This window comes from Mus caroli, chromosome 16 (genome assembly GCF_900094665.2).
Source record: "Mus caroli chromosome 16, CAROLI_EIJ_v1.1, whole genome shotgun sequence".
Taxonomy (NCBI): Eukaryota; Metazoa; Chordata; class Mammalia; order Rodentia; family Muridae; genus Mus; species Mus caroli.
The window spans coordinates 13,613,323-13,630,460 of record NC_034585.1 but is presented as its reverse complement, the minus strand read 5'-3'; the positions used below and the strand labels follow the sequence as shown (position 1 = coordinate 13,630,460).

General features: G+C 49.6%; 2 protein-coding genes across 4 annotated transcripts in view; both read left to right on the top strand.

Moving 5' to 3' along the window:
• Positions 1 to 500: 500 nt before the first annotated feature.
• On the top strand, positions 501 to 2,752 carry Sdf2l1 (stromal cell derived factor 2 like 1). The gene is made up of 3 exons (XM_021185026.2): positions 501 to 793; positions 1,120 to 1,316; positions 2,104 to 2,752. The coding sequence occupies exons 1-3, from the start codon at positions 607 to 609 to the stop codon at positions 2,383 to 2,385; spliced, it is 666 nt and encodes a 221-aa protein (XP_021040685.1). The 5' UTR covers positions 501 to 606; the 3' UTR covers positions 2,386 to 2,752.
• A 3,728-nt stretch (positions 2,753 to 6,480) lies between these two features.
• The window catches only part of LOC110311749, a 12,499-nt gene continuing 1,841 nt past the window's right edge, over positions 6,481 to 17,138 (top strand). The window contains exons 1-7 of one of the 3 annotated variants that reach the window (XM_029470685.1): positions 6,481 to 6,692; positions 8,066 to 8,208; positions 10,157 to 10,412; positions 10,636 to 10,759; positions 13,391 to 13,611; positions 14,023 to 14,093; positions 14,304 to 14,408. In XM_029470685.1, coding sequence (XP_029326545.1) covers positions 8,189 to 8,208; positions 10,157 to 10,412; positions 10,636 to 10,759; positions 13,391 to 13,611; positions 14,023 to 14,093; positions 14,304 to 14,408 — 797 coding nt within the window. In that variant the 5' untranslated portion in view covers positions 6,481 to 6,692; positions 8,066 to 8,188. Of the gene's footprint in view, positions 6,693 to 8,065; positions 8,209 to 9,958; positions 10,045 to 10,156; positions 10,413 to 10,635; positions 10,760 to 13,390; positions 13,612 to 14,022; positions 14,094 to 14,303; positions 14,409 to 17,138 lie in introns of those variants that run through there. The other 2 variants (XM_021185259.1, XM_021185260.2) reach the window with 2 other exon arrangements.

Genomic DNA, 17,138 nt, shown 5'->3' with positions numbered 1-17,138 from the left:
ATTACAGATGGTTGTGAGCCACCATGTGGTTGCTGGGATTTGAACTCTGGACCTTCGGAAGAGCAGTCGGGTGCTCTTACCCACTGAGCCATCTCTCCAGCCCCCGCCAGGAGATTTCAATAACTTTGTTATCTGTCCACTTTGAGACCACAAAATCTCGTAATTAACATAAGAATCTGTAGCTTTATCCCGGGGTCTGAGTGGAGGGACACGAGACTAAAGTTTAGGGGGTCCAGGGTCAAAGGGGTTCCTATACCTACTACACCCGAGGATCTCTAACGGGGAGCCAAGTGACTAGAAGCAACCAACCCGGGTGTGCAGCTCTCCGTGGCCTCTCGGGGGACGCTCACCGCAGCCACTGCTTTATTGGCGGGTCCTCGGAAGCGTGGACCAGTTAAAATCCTCCTGGTGTCTCCAACCCCTTTCCAGCTACCTCCTTGGAAGCTGGGGGTGGGGCCGCTGCACACAGTCCAATAGCAGTGCAGGAGGAACGCGCGCGCGCAGACGATTGGCTGCCGTGGGAGGGCGCTGTCAGAGCTGGATTGGCCGCTGTTGAGGACGGAAGCGCAGAGGTCTGGAGCTGCTGGAACCCGGCCGCTTGGCGCGATGTGGGGCGCGAGCCGGGGCTGGGTAGCGGGGCCGACGCTGCTGGGGCTGCTGCTGGCGCTCTCAGTGCGGAGTGGTGGCGCGTCCAAGGCCAGCGCCGGGCTAGTGACCTGCGGGTCAGTGCTGAAGCTGCTCAACACTCACCACAAAGTGCGGCTGCACTCACACGACATCAAATACGGATCTGGTGCGCAGGGCTGGTGACTGGGACCGCCAGGGGGCGGAGGCTTAGAGACCAGGTGGTTCTAGCGGGGTCTGTGGGTTGTCAGGGAGCTGGGTGGTTGCGAGCCTAGACTCGCTTGTGGGTCGTGACTGACTAGTCCGAGGGAGTGAGGATGCGCGCGGCGGGGGAGGGAGGTGTCCTCCGGTACCGGTCTGGCCTGGGCTGGGGTGAGCCCTTTGGATCCTAGAGTGGTAGGGGCTGTGAGGGAAACTTTTTAGTGTTCAAGACGAGGGTCTGGAGGTCTGTGATTAACAAGAGTCCACGGGGTGGGGTGGGCTGTTACTCTTCAGGCAGCGGCCAACAATCGGTAACCGGCGTGGAGGAGTCCGACGATGCCAATAGTTACTGGCGGATTCGCGGCGGCTCCGAGGGTGGGTGCCCGCGCGGGCTCCCAGTGCGCTGTGGGCAAGCAGTGCGGCTCACGCACGTGCTCACCGGCAAGAACCTGCACACGCACCACTTCCCGTCGCCGCTATCCAACAACCAGGCAAGCCCCGTTCCGAAACCCGCAGAGGCTGCGTGGGGCAGGGACCCAAAGACAGAGGGAGGGATGTAGGGGAGGGGCCCAAGAGAGGACTCAGTGTCAGCTACTGTGAATTGGGAGTTTCTATTCAGAAGTTTATGGAGCTCCTGCTCTGGGTCCTGTCCCCAGTAACTTTCTCCACCGATTAGAAGTGAGAGATTAGTTCCTATTTGGACACAGAGGTGGACCCACAGGGCAGATAATAGGAAACTGCAGGAAGGAGAAACTCAGGGCTGGGTCTGAAAGAGAAGTGGGAGCTTCTTCTTACTCCTTCCCCTAAAGCACAGGGTTCATTGCAGCTGGTCTGGGAGGGACGCAGGGAGAATCTGACAGTGCTTTGGAGAGTTTCAGGGGGAAAATGTTGGAGGGGAACTTGGGGGTAAGGCCAGTTGGCACTACACAGACTGATACAAGAGGCTCTACGCACCCGAAGAATGGGGTGAGAATCTATTTTGAGACCAGATTCCTCTATGTAGCCCTGGCTGTCCTAGAACACACTATGTAGACCAGGCTGCCCCCCCCCCCCCAGAGATCTGCCTGCCTATACCTTCTGAGTGCTACGCTTAAAGGCGTGTGCCACTGAGCCTGGCTAGGGAAGGACTCTTGGCTTCCATTTTCATAGCTGTGAATGCTGAAGGTCAGGAAAAGGAGCAGAGGCCCCAGGACACTAGGTACAAATATGACGGCTAGACATGCAGCTCAGGGGAGTTTGTGCCCTCTGTGTGACTGTTCCTATACCTTATACTCTCAGGAGGTGAGTGCTTTTGGGGAAGACGGTGAGGGTGATGACCTGGACCTGTGGACAGTCCGATGTTCTGGGCAACACTGGGAGCGAGAGGCCAGTGTCCGCTTCCAGCACGTGGGCACCTCTGTGTTCCTGTCGGTCACTGGTGAACAGTATGGTAACCCCATCCGTGGGCAGCATGAGGTTCATGGCATGCCTAGTGCCAATGCTCACAACACGTGGAAGGCAATGGAAGGAATCTTCATCAAGCCTGGAGCAGATCTCTCCACGGGTCACGATGAACTCTAAGAGCCGGATGAGTGATGGGAGGGTGGCTGAGTGGCAATCTCAGGGCCACTCTTGTGTAAGACTTTGTTTGTAGGGGCCCTCAAGTGCCTTTATGATTAAAGAATGTTGGTCTGGGATTATTTTTGCTGTAACCCTGGGGAAGATCTGAAGGTGCCAGCCATATCTGTCCAAGTTACCATCTCACCTGTCTCAAGCACCTGCTGAATTTTTTTTTTTTTTTTTTTTGAGACTGTCTCACTATGTATCCTTGGCAGGCCTGGAACTCACAGAGAGATCCACCTGCCTCTGTCTCCTGAGTGCTGGTATTAAAGGTATACACCACCACAATTGGCCCCAACCTGTTCAATAAACTGATTTTTATTACTAAGTGTGAGTGCATGAGATGTGTTTGTTGCCACCTGTACCTCAGTGCATGCGTGAAGGTCAGAGCAGCTCTGTCTAGTCGCTTCTCATCTTCCACCTTTATGTTGGTTCCAGAGATCACGCTCAGCTTGCCAGCATCATACAGTACACATAGCCATCTCACTGTCCCAAACTTTTTCTGGATGCCTGTCTGTGCAGTATAACTCTGCCATCTACCATACAGTGTCGTCAGAGCCGCCGACCTCATTTCCCAGGACTTGACCTTAGACAATTTCTCTATTGAAGGGCCTTGGCCGCAGGCAGGGCCCCTGCCAACTGGGATGGGCTCAAACTCTCCAGTTCCCGCATCTCTTACTCTCAGGACCCCATTCTTCTGGTGGTTGTAGCAGTTTTGAAACTTATCTTTGACTAAAAGTCCGTTGAGGATTCTGCCTATCTATTGGGAATTAACACCTCAGGCTCCCAGACTTTTGATGGCAATGGCACACTCCCCCTTACTCTGGCCTGCCCATGGTACAGGCCCCCACTAGGACATTCCAAGGCCCTAAAGAAAGAAGAGAACTAGGGAAGATAACTTGGTAGTTGGGAGCACAGCCTGCACTTTCAGAGGACTAGTAACTATGTCGTGTCAGGTGGTTCACAACTTGTAACTCCAGTTCCGGGAGGGATCTCTCAGACCTCTTATTCCTGCACACACGTGCACAAACCTACAGGGACATGTGTAATTTTAAAAGAGTGAGAAGGGCCTGGCGTGGTGGCACACGCCTTTAATCCCAGCACTTCGGAGGCAGAGGCAGGTGGATTTCTGAGTTCGAGGCCAGCCTGGTCTACAAAGTGAGTTCCAGGACATCCAGGGCTATACAGAGAAACCCTGTCTCGGAAAAAAAAAAAAAAAAAAAAAAAAGTGAGAAGGGACATCACAAGGGAAGACAATCCCCCCACTCCAAACAAACAAACAACAACAACAAACCCACCCAATCTGGGTGGTTAAGGTTGCATAATTTAAAAGCAAGACTAGAGAGCTGGGGGATTAATTGAGTTATGGAACAGTTGGTACTTGGTATGTTTGAGGCTATAGGTAGAGCATTTTCTAGCATGTACAGGCATAGGGCCCATTTACAACACTAAAATTAGATAAAATAATGCACATAATGGGGTGTGTCATTTAAATAAGAAAAGAAAACATGCACGCGCGCGCACACACACACACACACACACACACACACACTAGCAAAAGGTCCCTCACCAGCAAGCTAGCAGCTCACTAGTGGTGTGTGCATGGCCTCTAGAGGTGGTGGAAGGAATGACAGATTTCCTGGGCTTGACTGAGTAGGTCATAAGGACTTCAGGGGAACTAGTGGGATGATTTCCTGAGGGCCAGGAAACATCCTAAGAGGCTGAGATGACAGGTGGCTGGAAAGGGACTTGGGATAGTGTGGGAAGCACCGATAACACGGATTTGAGAAATCAGTTGACTTTACTAATGTGTGGACAAGAGAGAAGCTGTAGTCAATTTGAATCCTGAGGGGAGGGAGTTTTGGACCATTACTCCCCTGTCTGTAAGAGACTTGGTCTTTCCACTGACAAACTTTTATTTTGAGACAGGTTTTACCATACGACCCTGGCTGACCTGAAACTTACTATGTAGCCTGGTCTCCTTGAATTCATAGAGATCCACCTGCCTTTGCCTCCCAGGTACTAGGATTAAAGATGTGTACTACTGTGCCTTGATCTATTGCCAAACTTTTAAATGCCGTTTTAAATTGTGTGTGTGTGTGTGTGTGTGTGAATATGCACATGAGTTTGGTGTCCTCAGAGGTCAGAAGAGGGTGTTGGATCTCCTGGAGCTGGGACTGCAGGTGGCTGTAAGCCATCTAGTATGGCTGGGGAACTCATTTAAGTCCAATTTTAACAAGAGTACTGCAAGAGCAGTACTCGATTTTTGATAGCCATGCCATCAATCTCTCCAGCCCCAAAACTCTTGGAGCAGAAAAGTTGCTTCCATGCAGAATGCAAAACATTACAAATCAAAAGCACAGGAGCAGCAGCAAAACACTTTAATTTTACATTTGATTTTTATTTTTATGTGTATGGGTGTTTTACCTGCCCATATGTCTATGCATGCAATGGCTTTAGAGACCAGAAGATGATACTGGAACGGGAGTTACAGATGCCTATGAGACAACTTTGGATGCTGGGCATGGAACCTGAGTCCTCTGGAAGAGCAGCCAACCCTCTTAACCACTGAGCCTTCTTTCTGGTGAGCCCCCTCTCTTTAAAGACAGTATTTCATGTAGTTCAGGCTGGTCTTGAACTTCTGGCTCTTTTCTCCACTTCCCAAATGTTGGAATTTCTGGATGTTTTATTTTGTATCTGTGTGGAGCGGTGCAGTGTGGTGGCTGTATCCCCAGCACTGCAAAAACCTAGGAGGATTACCGTAAGCACAAGGTTAGCCTGGTCTACTCTGTGAGTTCTCAACTAGCCAGTGGTGATGTACGATGGCTCAAAAGCCAGCATTCTTTTTTTTTTTTTTCCCTAAGAAGACAAAACAACGTAGGGACTGAGATATTATGGGTCAGTGTTAAGAGCATTGGTTGCTCTACCAGAGCACATGGGTTTCATTTCCAGCATGCATGTGCTTGCTTACAATCCTCTATAGTTTCAGTTGCAGAGGATAGAAAGCCTTTTGACCTCCCTGAACACTAGGCATGTACATGGTGGTACAGACAGGCAAACAAAGCACCCATACACAAAAAATTACATTTAAAATGAAGTGGACAAAATGAGTTCTTGAAGATTGAAAACCAGCTCTGTCTGCTTTAAAAATATTTTCTCGCCGGGCGTGGTGGCGCACGCCTTTAATCCCAGCACTCGGGAGGCAGAGGCAGGCGGATTTCTGAGTTTGAGGCCAGCCTCGGTCTACAAAGTGAGTTCCAGGACAGCCAGAGCTATAAAGAGAAACCCTGTCTCGAAAAACCAAAAAACAAAACAAAACAACAACAACAAAAAAATATTTTCTCTCAGCCTTTGAACTGGGGGGTAAAGATTTCCTGTCTCATATGGATATAACTAGGGGTAAAGCTCAGATGCCAGCTGCAAAACTCTATTTTTCCCTTCGCTGACAGAACTGAGTAGAACTCAGGTTCTGGGTGCTAAGTGGTGTGTATCTGTGGATATATTAGCTCAGAAAGGTCACTTAATGAACTCTTACCCATAAAGTGGTTCACATTCTCAATGACATCAGAGCATTTCTTCCCTTACAAATAAGTGCCAGGGCCTCCCCAGCCCAGCTAGAGGTTTCCTGATGACGATGCTCTGAAGTTGAACAGAAAGAGGGAAGGCCACGTTTTTTAAGTAAATGTCCCATCCTGGAGGAGCAATGAACAAATTTCTCGCGCAATACGAAGCACCCCCTAGGGGTTCATTCAACCGCTGGCTTTGCCAAAGGACACTTTGCTGGGATCTCAGTGCCCTCGCTACGCTAATTTGGTGAGCTGTGTGGTAAGCATGGACGCGCCCTCATGAGTATCACTATAATAACTACAGAGAAATGAGCTGGGAAAAGGCGGACAGAGCTCCTTTTCAAGAGTTATGAATGAGGAGAAAGTGTTTGTAGAACTCATTGTTAAAACGGTGGAGCCAAAACTCGGGCGCCTGGCCAATCGGAGCCTGGAGGCTATTTTGAAATCTTTCCAGCAGCAGCCAATAGGTGCGCAGGAGGCAAAGCTTGGTGTAGGTGCAAGCCAATAAGGCTGGCGCTGTGCCTTGAGGCCCGGGGCTCGGCCCTCGGGACTGTCAGAGGGTTAAAGATGGAGCCGAGGGAGAGAGGGCGCCACGAGGTGCTGAGGTGCGGGGTTGTCCAGATATGACGGGCCGCCGCCTACCAGGATCTTCCACTAAGCTTCACCTTGTCCCCCTGGTGAGAACAAGAGGTGTCTGTCCACGTGAGTAACTGGTCTGGGATAAGGTGTGCGGTGAGGCCAGGGAAACTCCAGATGCTAGGAAGCCCTAGTTCTGCTCTTCTAGGCAGGAGAATCTGTTAGGATAGAGTGCAGACCTCATACTGGGGAAATGGACCAAGGACCGGATTTCGGACTCCAAGGGCCTCACCTGCTAGGAGTGAAGTATCCCTCTTATTCTAGGAGTTCTGGTCTGAAACAGGGTGCAAGTAGTCCCACTGTGCTCCCCCCCTGCAGCTGAGCGCAGGCCCCTCTCCTTTGTGTTTGAGCCCCCTCGGGTGCTCGCCCTTCAGCTCCCTCCTTGGAGTACCTCACCAGAATCAGAAGCATGTTAGAGAAAGTTTGAGTTCCCTGAAGTTAATAAGACCAGAGGACTGCATCCGGGCTGGAATCCCTTCTGTTCTCCGAGGCTTGGATAGATGTCCCACCCACCCATGGTGGTTGAATTTCGAGCAAGGGTGATGGATTTCCTGCTGGCTGCGGGTGCTCTGACTAGGTTGCACTACTGTGCTGTGAGAAGCAGTGCAATGGTATTGTCAAAGCATCTGGGACCAGCCTCGAAGACCACCTCACCTACTGTTCCTTCTTTCTTCCCTTTCCAGGCCTGGCCCCTCAGGCCTGCAGGCCGTACCCTCCCCCTGCTCATTTTACTCTCTTCTCCATGGAAACTTGAGATTGTAGCCAGGCCTGTGTCTCTGGGGTCAGAGGGCATCCTTTGCTCAGGCCGAGGCTCCGCCCAGGTGGGCATGCATTCTAGGACTAAGATCCCACTCCAGCCACCCCAACTCCCTATGCTCCGCCCCACCCCGTGAGACTGACAGGCTTGTTGGACACTCTTTCCCTGTTGCACTACTGTGGGCCTCTGGGAAGCAGTGCAATGATGAAAGGGCATCTGTCGGGCCAGCTAAGGAGCCTGAGGAACAAAAGGGTCAGTGCCTGGATCATAGTCATGAGTGCAGAGCTAGATATCTATCTTAGATAGAGATATCTATCTCTAGCTAAAAGGATAAGGTGGATGCTGAGAACCATATTCCAAGGCTGGAACCAGTACAAAGGGGAGACCCCAGATTTGGAAAGGCTCCAGTTTCAAGCTCTTAGCCAGCACACACACACACACACACACACACACACACACACACACCCCGGCTGGAGGTGGTGGCAGTGAGTAAGATGGAGGGGGGGGGTGAGTGAATGATAGCTCATGCCTTAAATCTCAGCACTTGGAAGGCAAAGGCACGTGGATCACCCAGATCCAGGGCATCCTGGTCTACATAGTGAGTTTTAGGACAGCCAGGGATACACAGAGAAACCATGTCTTGAAAAACCAAATTAACTAATTAATTAATCAATTAAAAAAGAAAGAAAGATTGGTGAGTCCATGTCTGGAGGCTGATGCAGGAAGATTGTCTCAGATTTGAAGCTGTCTGAAGAATCAAAATAAAACAAAACTAGGAACTCCAGGACCTTGCGGAGAGAAACAGATGTTCTTTGTATGGAAGAGGTTTGTGTACCTTGCTTAGCCTTGACTGCCTCGGGAAGAACAGGACTCAGCCTTTCCTGAGATAACCACACCTTGGGTTCACACCTTGAGGCTCAGAAGAAGTGTCTTGCCTGGAACAGTTGGATGGACTTGGAACAAGAAGCCTGCAGAGGAGGCCTACCAGCCATGGCTGCTTGCTCTTTTACAAAGAGGGTATGTGCTGAGTAGGAGAGGCATGGAGGTGTCTGGCATGTCTGCTTTCCAGACAGGGCTGGAGCCAATTTTTTTTTTTTTGATTTATTTATTTTATTTATATGAGTACACTGTAGTTGTCTTCAGACACACCAGAAGAGGCCATCGGATCCCATTACAGATGGTTGTGAGCCACCATGTGGTTGCTGGGATTTGAATTCAGGACCTCTGGAAGAACAGTTAGTGCTCTTAACCACTGAGCCATCTCTCCAGCCCTGGAGCTGAATTTTTAAGGATGCCTGATCGTTAGTATGCTTGCAGAGTTACCTTTTCCGGCAAGACCCAATGGCCCATGCCTTTGAATGCAGCACAGGGAAGGCATGGGTAGGTAGATCTCCGTGAGTTCAAGGACAACCTGGTCTACACTGCACGTTCCAGAAGAGCTATATTTACATGGTAAAACCCTGTTTCAATGCACCCACTCCCCTTTTACAAACAAACAAAAACCTAGTAGGAGGTGGTCAGGCCTGCCTCCTTGAGAGGAGGCCCAGGCTTCCAGATTCCCTTTTGGGAATAGATTGAGAAAATCAGCCTTAACAGTACTCTAGCTCCACAAGTCCTGGCACCCATAGGGGACTGCTCTGATACATAGAGTCTCAGGCCTGACGGAGGGCTTTGATGGGGAAGAATCAACCACACTCCTTTGTGGCTAGGGTAGATGTGTGTCAGCAGCTGTTGCCACAGCAGATCCATCCTGAGATGCCTAGGAATCCTTACGTGTACATATCTTGGATGTGGGCCTGGAGGTCGGGGGAGGTCTGGGCCGCAAAGGATTTAGGTTGGCCAAGTCACTTCTGTGAGTTTGAATTGGCTCAGGGGTAGAACACTTGCCTATTATGCACAAGGTCCTGGGTTTAATCCCTAGCACTCCAGAGGGGAGGGGAGGGAGAAGAAGGGAGGGGAGGGAGGTGTGAGGAGAGGCCACAGGAGGACATCAAGACATAGAGCAAGTAAGCGGTCATGGGTGCAGGCATGCAGTCTCTAATCCCATTGTTTGGGAGACGGAGTTCCAGACCAGCCTGGTCTACAGTGGATTCCAATATAGCTAGTATTACATAGGAGACCTTGTCTCAAAAAACAAGCAAAAGTAGTGGTCACGAAGGGGAGGTCAGGACATGATCTGGAGAGGGATGTGTGTAATGCTTCCTAGTAGGTAGGAAACTCAGAGGGTGCAAAAGCCAGAGCTAAAGCCCTTTGTGGGGCAGAAGGAAGTCCTTTTGGATATTATCTTAGTGAACTGGAATGTAGATTCAATTACCAGGGCGGTCTGGTAGGGCAGAGTATGGAGGGAACTGCAAACTGGGAGAGGGCTGGGTGCTTTGAAACGGAAAGGACCACGGCTCAAAGGGAGGTCAAAATCCAGGAGCTCAAAATCCAGAAGGTACCTGGGTGCCTTTGGAGGTCACAGTGAGGGGTGGAGCAGGGGGGGAGGGGTGGGGTGGGGAGCACACCAATGCGCATGCCTGGAGAATTGAGCATTGTTACGCGTACTGGTGCTGGACCCGCCCCCTGTCTCTGTGGGCATTCATTCCCTGGGGTAGACCGGGAGGGGGGTGGGTAGTCTGGGGATCTGGAGTCTGCACTGCGGCTGTAGGGAGAGAGTGGGTATGCCCTGCGGTCCTCATCCCGACGGTTTCCCATCACCTTTCTCAGTCCTAGCCCTCGGGAGGGTCTCCCTGCCCCAGGAGCCCTGCCCCGATGGTCGTTCTACCCACAGGCAGCATCGGCCCACCACCAGCAGTCCATTTCCAATGGAAGTCCTGGATGAATTCGACAACGAATTCCCCCTGAGTGTGACCTTCTGCCAGCTCATTTCCGAGGATGACTTCGAGCGGCAAGCAGCGACCTACACAGAGCGTGCGCTGCGACGCCTCTTCCGCACCTTGGATCGCAACCCAGCACTGGCGGAGAGAGTCGTGCGGAAGGGCAAGCAGACTGAGTTCGAGCAGCGCGGGTTCCTCTCCAGCCTCTGGGTGCGGGCTGCGGGCAGTGGGCATCGGGCAGCAGAAGGCCACTAACTCCCTAAACTAGGGAGGATCTTTGAGGGTGGGACTTTGGCTGAGGGATGAATGGGGAGGTTATCTATTGGCTGGGGCAGCCAAAGAGGTCTTTCCGAAGCCAAGAATACCAAGCCTGAGGAAGGAACAGGCAAGCGACTCTTTTCTGGCTTCCCGCCTTTTCTCCTCCGTATTGCAGGCGAAGTTTGTCAGCACTGTGCAGGGGGATCTAAACCAGTGCAATAACATGGGTGCCATAGAGATGCATCGGCGCCTGGAGCAGCTGAAGAGGCGCATACACCGTGTGCATCTGTATTCCCAGGGTGAGGCTCAATTTCTGAAGGTGCAAACCCTTGGGACTCTTAGCCCAGCGCATCTGCTCCCCCTCTGCCTCCCATCACATTACAGTGTCTATCAAGCTTAGGTTGGTGAAATCTTAGGTGCATTCCCTGCCCTGGATTTGCCTCTCTTGGATCAGATTTAATGAAGAGCGATAATGTGGGCCTGGGACAGAAAGGGAGGAAGGAAGAAACACCTCCTAACAAGATTAGCTAATTTAGAGAATGACAAGTGAGGGTGGGGGAGGGGTCGTAGACACATTTATTCTCAGCCTTAGGATATTTGTCTTAATTAACACAACCTATCTACTTATATATTTGAGACAGGGTCTTATTCTGAAGTCCTACTTGCCTCAAAATCTGCCTGCCTCTTTGCCTTCATATAGTGCTGGGAGTCTTGTGTGTGTATCCCATGTGTTTGTACAGGTGCCTGTGGAAGCCAGAAAAGGGCATTGGCTTCTCTACAGCTGTATTTATAGGTGGTTATTAGCCTATAATAACATGCATGCTGAGATCTGAACCCAGGTCTTCTTTAAGAACAATGAGTGCTCATAACGACAGAGCTACCCTCTAGCTCTTCTGTTACGTTGACTTTGTATGTACCTGTACAAGCACACTCAAACACTTTCTGTTCTGCGTATGTGGATGGCTGAGGACAGCTTGCAGAAGACTCGGCTCTACCACAACTCAGGTTATCAGGCTGGGTGGCAAGCTCCTTTACCTGCTGAGCCATCTAGTCAGCCCTTATTGCTTGATAAGGCCTTGTATGTCCCAGGCTGACCTTAAACTTGTAGCTGAGATTAGCTTTGAACTCCTGATCCTCCTGCTTCTATCTCCTGAGTTTGGGGATTACAGGCATGCAACACCACATCCATCGAATGAACTCTTCCAGTGGGCTGGTGAGGTGTGCTTTAACACCCACTGTGCTCCGCAGACTCAGCAGTCCTTAAGACCTAAGAGCACAGTAGGTCCTGGCTCAGGGTCGAGCCAGACAGTTTGGCTACTTTGTGGGTTCCCCTCCCTTCCATCCTTCAGCCCTCTTCCACCCTTTATCTAGATAAGAGAGAGTGAGAGGACACAGGCAAGGGAGCATTGTTATTGTTAGATACTGTGATTAGAGGCATGGAGTTCCTTGAGGCAAGCTTGAGCTTCACCATCAGAAGATCCAGTTTCTTATTTCTTCTTTGTGTATGACTACTTAAACCACGACCAACAGCAGCCAACCAGAAACCCACCAACAGTCCATCCCACCTCTTGGGGCCAGGATTTATATACCTTCTGAAGATCTGAAGAATACTCAAAATGCCAAACGTCACACAGTGGCAAAAACTATCTGCAGCTGGAAAAATGCTAGAGCATGAGACAAATCCTAGTCAGCCGCTGTAGACAATCTGAAGCAGCCCCATAGCCCGCACTGGGATTGAAACCAAAGCACATTCCTATTTCCATGGTTTTTGTTTTTTTGTTTTTTGTTTTTTTAAGGAAACCAAAATGCCCAGGCATCACTTTCTTTGAACCCACCTTTGCAAGACTTCTCTGTGGGTTTTCTTTTTTTTTTTTTTTGGTTTTTCGAGACAGGGTTTCTCTGTGTAGCCCTGGCTGTCCTGGAACTCACTTTGTAGCCCGGCTGGCCTCGAACTCAGAAATCCGCCTGCCTCTGCCTCCCAAGTGCTGGGATTAAAGGCGTGCGCCACCACGCCCAGCTGGGTTTTCTTATAGAAGCGTATCATTGTCCACCATGCCTCTGTGCCTCTGAGGCTGGGTATAGGTTGAGGGCTCACTGTCTGGTGCCTGAATACTCCTTCTGGTGTTGGCTAATTCAGTCTTCCACAGTCCTTGACTGGGAGGCCACAGGTTACCTTAAGGGGCCTGATTTACTCACCACTTGCTTCCAAATTCTATCTAAAGTTAGACATCTTGGTGTGGATTTTGCCTGTTTCTATGCAGACGAGATCTGGCTCGCTCTGCCTGTAAGAGAAAAAAAGGGGAGTGGGGCTGATAGAAGGCTCCATTGGTAGAATTCTTGCCTAGCCCACATGAAATCCTGAGTTTGATCCTAAGCACCACTTAAACTGTTTGCATACAGCCAGACAGTGGTGGCACACACCTTTAATCCCAGCACTTGGGAGGCAGAGGCAGGCAGATTTCTGAGTTCGAGGCCAGCCTGGTCTACAGAGTGAGTTCCAAGACAGCCAGGGCTACACAGAGAAACCCTGTCTCAAAAAACAAAAAACAAAAAAAACAAAACAACCGTTTGCATACATGTAATCCCAGCAACTTGGAGACTGGAGGCAGAAAGGTCACAGATTTAAGATGCTCCACAGATGCAGTTAAAGGCTGGCTAGGATATGTAAGACTTATGGAAGGGAAGGTGGATACAGAGAATGATGGAGACAGAGGAAGAAAGAGATTAATTTTTGAACCCTTTCTCCAAAATACTGGGTGACTACTGAGATAATAGATAATGCCTGCTGGCACCTGTCATTGATGGGCTTGGGTCCATCAAAATAGCCTGAAAAGGATTTTCCTTTATCTAGAAAGATATGAAACCCTTGTGTTATTCCATTTGGACCCTACTGCCCAAGGTGTCAGTACTCACCAAAGTATTCCATGCAGATGCCAAGAAGAGGAGGAGGAGGCCGAAACCAAAGAAACCAGATCCCATCTTTCGAGATCAGTCAACCTCCGCATGCCTGCCACCAGCTCTATTACCACCACCACTGCTGCCGCCACCGCCACAACCTGTCACCACCGTGGCCTCTGTAGTGGCTGCATCACCCTCTGTCTACACCATGCCCCGGGTCTTTGGCCCTTTCCCTCCACTGTCTGGCAAGCCGGTCAGTAGGAACAGGCAGTCCTGGGAGGGAGGACAGCTTCTTTTTCCCTGTCCAAGGGCCACAGTGGAGGTGGGAAGTACAAAGCTCCTGTCCTCTGTGAGCCAGCAATCCCAGTAGACTTGGGATGTCCCTAAGAATAAGGAAAACCATAGACTTTGCTCACATCTGTATCCCACTCCTGCCTCTCAGGCTGCCATCCCTGCTCTGCCTGTGTCTGCAGAGCTCCCCCCTTGCCCCGCCCTCTCCAGAAGCCCTCCCCTTCCCTGTCACCTTGCCTCAGGGTTAGGCCTCCCTCAGTTCCCAGCCGCCATCTCTCTATCCCTGAAATCAATTCTTGCTTCCTGTGTAGGGACTGCTTTTCTGCATGGAACAGTTTTCACTCTGCCCTGAGACTTCCTTTGTTTCTTGTAGATGGAGAAACTGGATATTTCAAGTTCGGAAGTGAAACTAAACTGGAGTGGTCTTTCATCAACGTCAAAGAGGTACAAGGGATTTACTCATCTTGAAGGAAACAAAAAACAGTTGGGGGCCAGGCTTGATGTTTTGTCCCAACCTCTTTAATTCTCAATTTTGGGTGGTGATTATATTCTATTCAGAGGGAGAGTCTGGACTCCTGGGCCTGTGTTACAGAAAGCATACTGAAGCCGTGAATGCGTCCAAAGCCAACATCCTGTTTCTTCCCTATCCTACAGCCACATGGTTGATCTGACCCCGTTGGTTCTCAATCCCGGAGGCTTCCATTTCTCATATTTGGCAGGAAGCAGTGCACACAAGCTCCATTGTCCTGGCTTTCCCTGGTGAGTACCTTCCTGACATGATCCTGTGGGCTCTCTTCCAGTTCCACAGTCTCTGCCTCTAGAAGGCCCTGTAATAGTATGCTCACGGACAGAAGAGAATCTGTCATATTTCTTTCATTCCTAGAACCTCACATGTAATCAATGTTTGCAGTGGTAGAAGACATCAGTGATTGGCCAACCCAGCCCAACAGAAAGGAGCCACTAAGGGGCTGCCTTGGAATCGTCATATTGCAAAGCAGGGTTTACCAAATGTGGACTTTTTTTTTTTTTTTTTTTTTTTGAGACAGGGTTTCTCTGTGTAGTCCTGGCTGTTCTGGAACTAACTCTGTAGACCAAGCTGGCCTCGAACTCAGAAATCCGCCTGCCTCTGCCTCCCAAGTCCAAATGTGGATTCTTTTTTTTTTTTTTTTTTAAGATTTATTTTATTTATGAATACACTGTCTTTGTCTTCAGACACCCCAGAAGAGGGCATCAGATCCCATTACAGATGGCTGTGAGCCACCATGTGGTTGCTAGGAATTGAACTCAGGACCTCTGGAAGAGCAGTCAGTGCTCTTAACCACTGAGCCATCTAACCAGCCCCCCAAATGTGGATTCTTAAAACTCACTTGTAGAGATAGAGATGTAGCTTATGATCACAGCACTTGGGAGGTGGAGGCAGAAGAATCTGAAATTCAAGGTCATCTCTGCTTATCTAGTCATGGTGAGGCTAGCATGGGACCCTGTCTCAAGAGGGAAACACAGATGATGGTGACATCTGTGTAACCAGTCTACAGAAGGTGAAGCAAGAAGAGAGAAAGGAGGAGAGGGGTGAGGGTAAGGGATGGGGGAGAGGCAGAGAGGCAGGTATGGCTATTTTATAAATCATTTCTTCACAAAGGGAGAAAATAGTTGCAGATCATTAGTACAGGCTTTACTTTCAAATGGCTGGAAGAAAATCGCTCATCACTCTGTTGTTGGGAAAATCAATAGAGCACATTCTGTCAGCTCAGGAGCTGCAGGTCAGCAAGAACATGCTGAGGGCTTGGAGACTTGCAGAGTTCACTGTGGAAGCTGATCACAGCTTACATGTGCCTGCTGGTACTATCCTCCTGCATCAACCTCCTTAATAATGGAGCTACAGGTGTACCCCTGGCTGTCATAGTCCTTGCTCCAAGATGAATGAACAAAATTATCTGTACTCATTCTGTAGAATATTATTAACCATACTACAATGCATGGACAAACTGTAAAAGTACAGGAAGTGAAATGTCTGCTACACAAGGAAAAATACTAAGCAGTGGTGGCACATGCCTTTAATCCATCCTGGCACTCGGGACTCTGTGAGTTCAAGGCCAGCCTGGTCTATAGAGCAAATCTAGGAGAGTCAGAAACCCTGTCTCGGTGGCGGGGGTGGGGTGGGGTGTTCCGGGGAAGAGAAAGAAAAAAGAAAAATACTCTATAGCATATGGACTAGGTTAGTTCAGAGAGACAAGGAGTTATTGTTTATGGCTGCAGAATTTTTGAGTTTTGAGTGATATTCTAAGGAGTCATGGTGTTTTGTATGTAATGCACACAAAATTGTATGTTGAAAATGGTTCAAGGGCTCTGGTGTGTGGACTCAGTGGTAGAGCATGTGCTAGGCATACATGGGTCCCAGCATTTTTTGTCGTTTTATAATTTTATCTTTTTATTTTCTAAATATTTATTTATTTATTTATTATATGTAAGTACACTGTAGCTGTCTTCAGACAGATCAGAAGAGGGCATCAGATCTCATTTACAGATGGTTGGGAGCCACCATGTGGTTGCTGGGATTTGAACTCAGGACCTCTGGAAGAGCTCAATGCTCTTAACCGCCGAGCCATCTCTCCAGCCCGGGTCCCAGCATCCTAAGAGAGATGGTTAAACATGTGACGACTTAGAATACAGTTTAATACTTAGTACTCATGAAAGCTAGTGTCTTAGGGTTTGACTGCTGTGAACAGATACCATGGACAAGGCGAGGCAACTCTTATAAGAACAACATTTAATTGGGACTAGCTTACAGGTTCAGAAGTTCAGTCCATTATCATCAAGACAGGAACATGGCAGCATCCAGGCAGGCATGGTACAGGAGGAGCTGAGAGTTCTACTTCTTTATCTGAAGGATGCTAGCAGAATGCCTACTTCTAGGCAGCAAGGGTAAGGGTCTTGAAGTCCACACCCACAGTGACACACCCACTCCAACAGGGCCACACCTCCCAATACTGCCACTTCCTGGGCCGAGCATATACAAACCATCACAGCTAGGGTCGTGGCACAAACTTGTTATCTCAGTGCTGGGGGCAGAGACAAGAAGACCCTGGAGTTTGCTGGCCATGTCTATTTGAACCAAAAAGCTCAAGACCAAGTGAGAGACCCAAAACATAAGACAGCGAATGAAAAAGGATAAAGGTGGTGTACACCTTTGATTCCTTGGGATGAAGAAGCAGGCATATCACTGAGTCTGAGACCAGCCTTGTCTACAGAGACAGTTCCACGATAGCCACATACTTGCACTTGTGCAAAAAGGTAAATTTGTTCAGTGGGTGAGCCTGCTGACCAGAGTCCAGTGCTCTTCTGCAGGTACATAGCCTGGCCTACATAGCAGTAAAGAGACCACATCTTAAACAAGATATAATGGCAAGAAACAACACCTAGGCCGGGCGTGGTGGCNCACGCCTTTAATCCCAGCACTCGGGAGGCAGAGGCAGGCGGATTTCTGAGTTC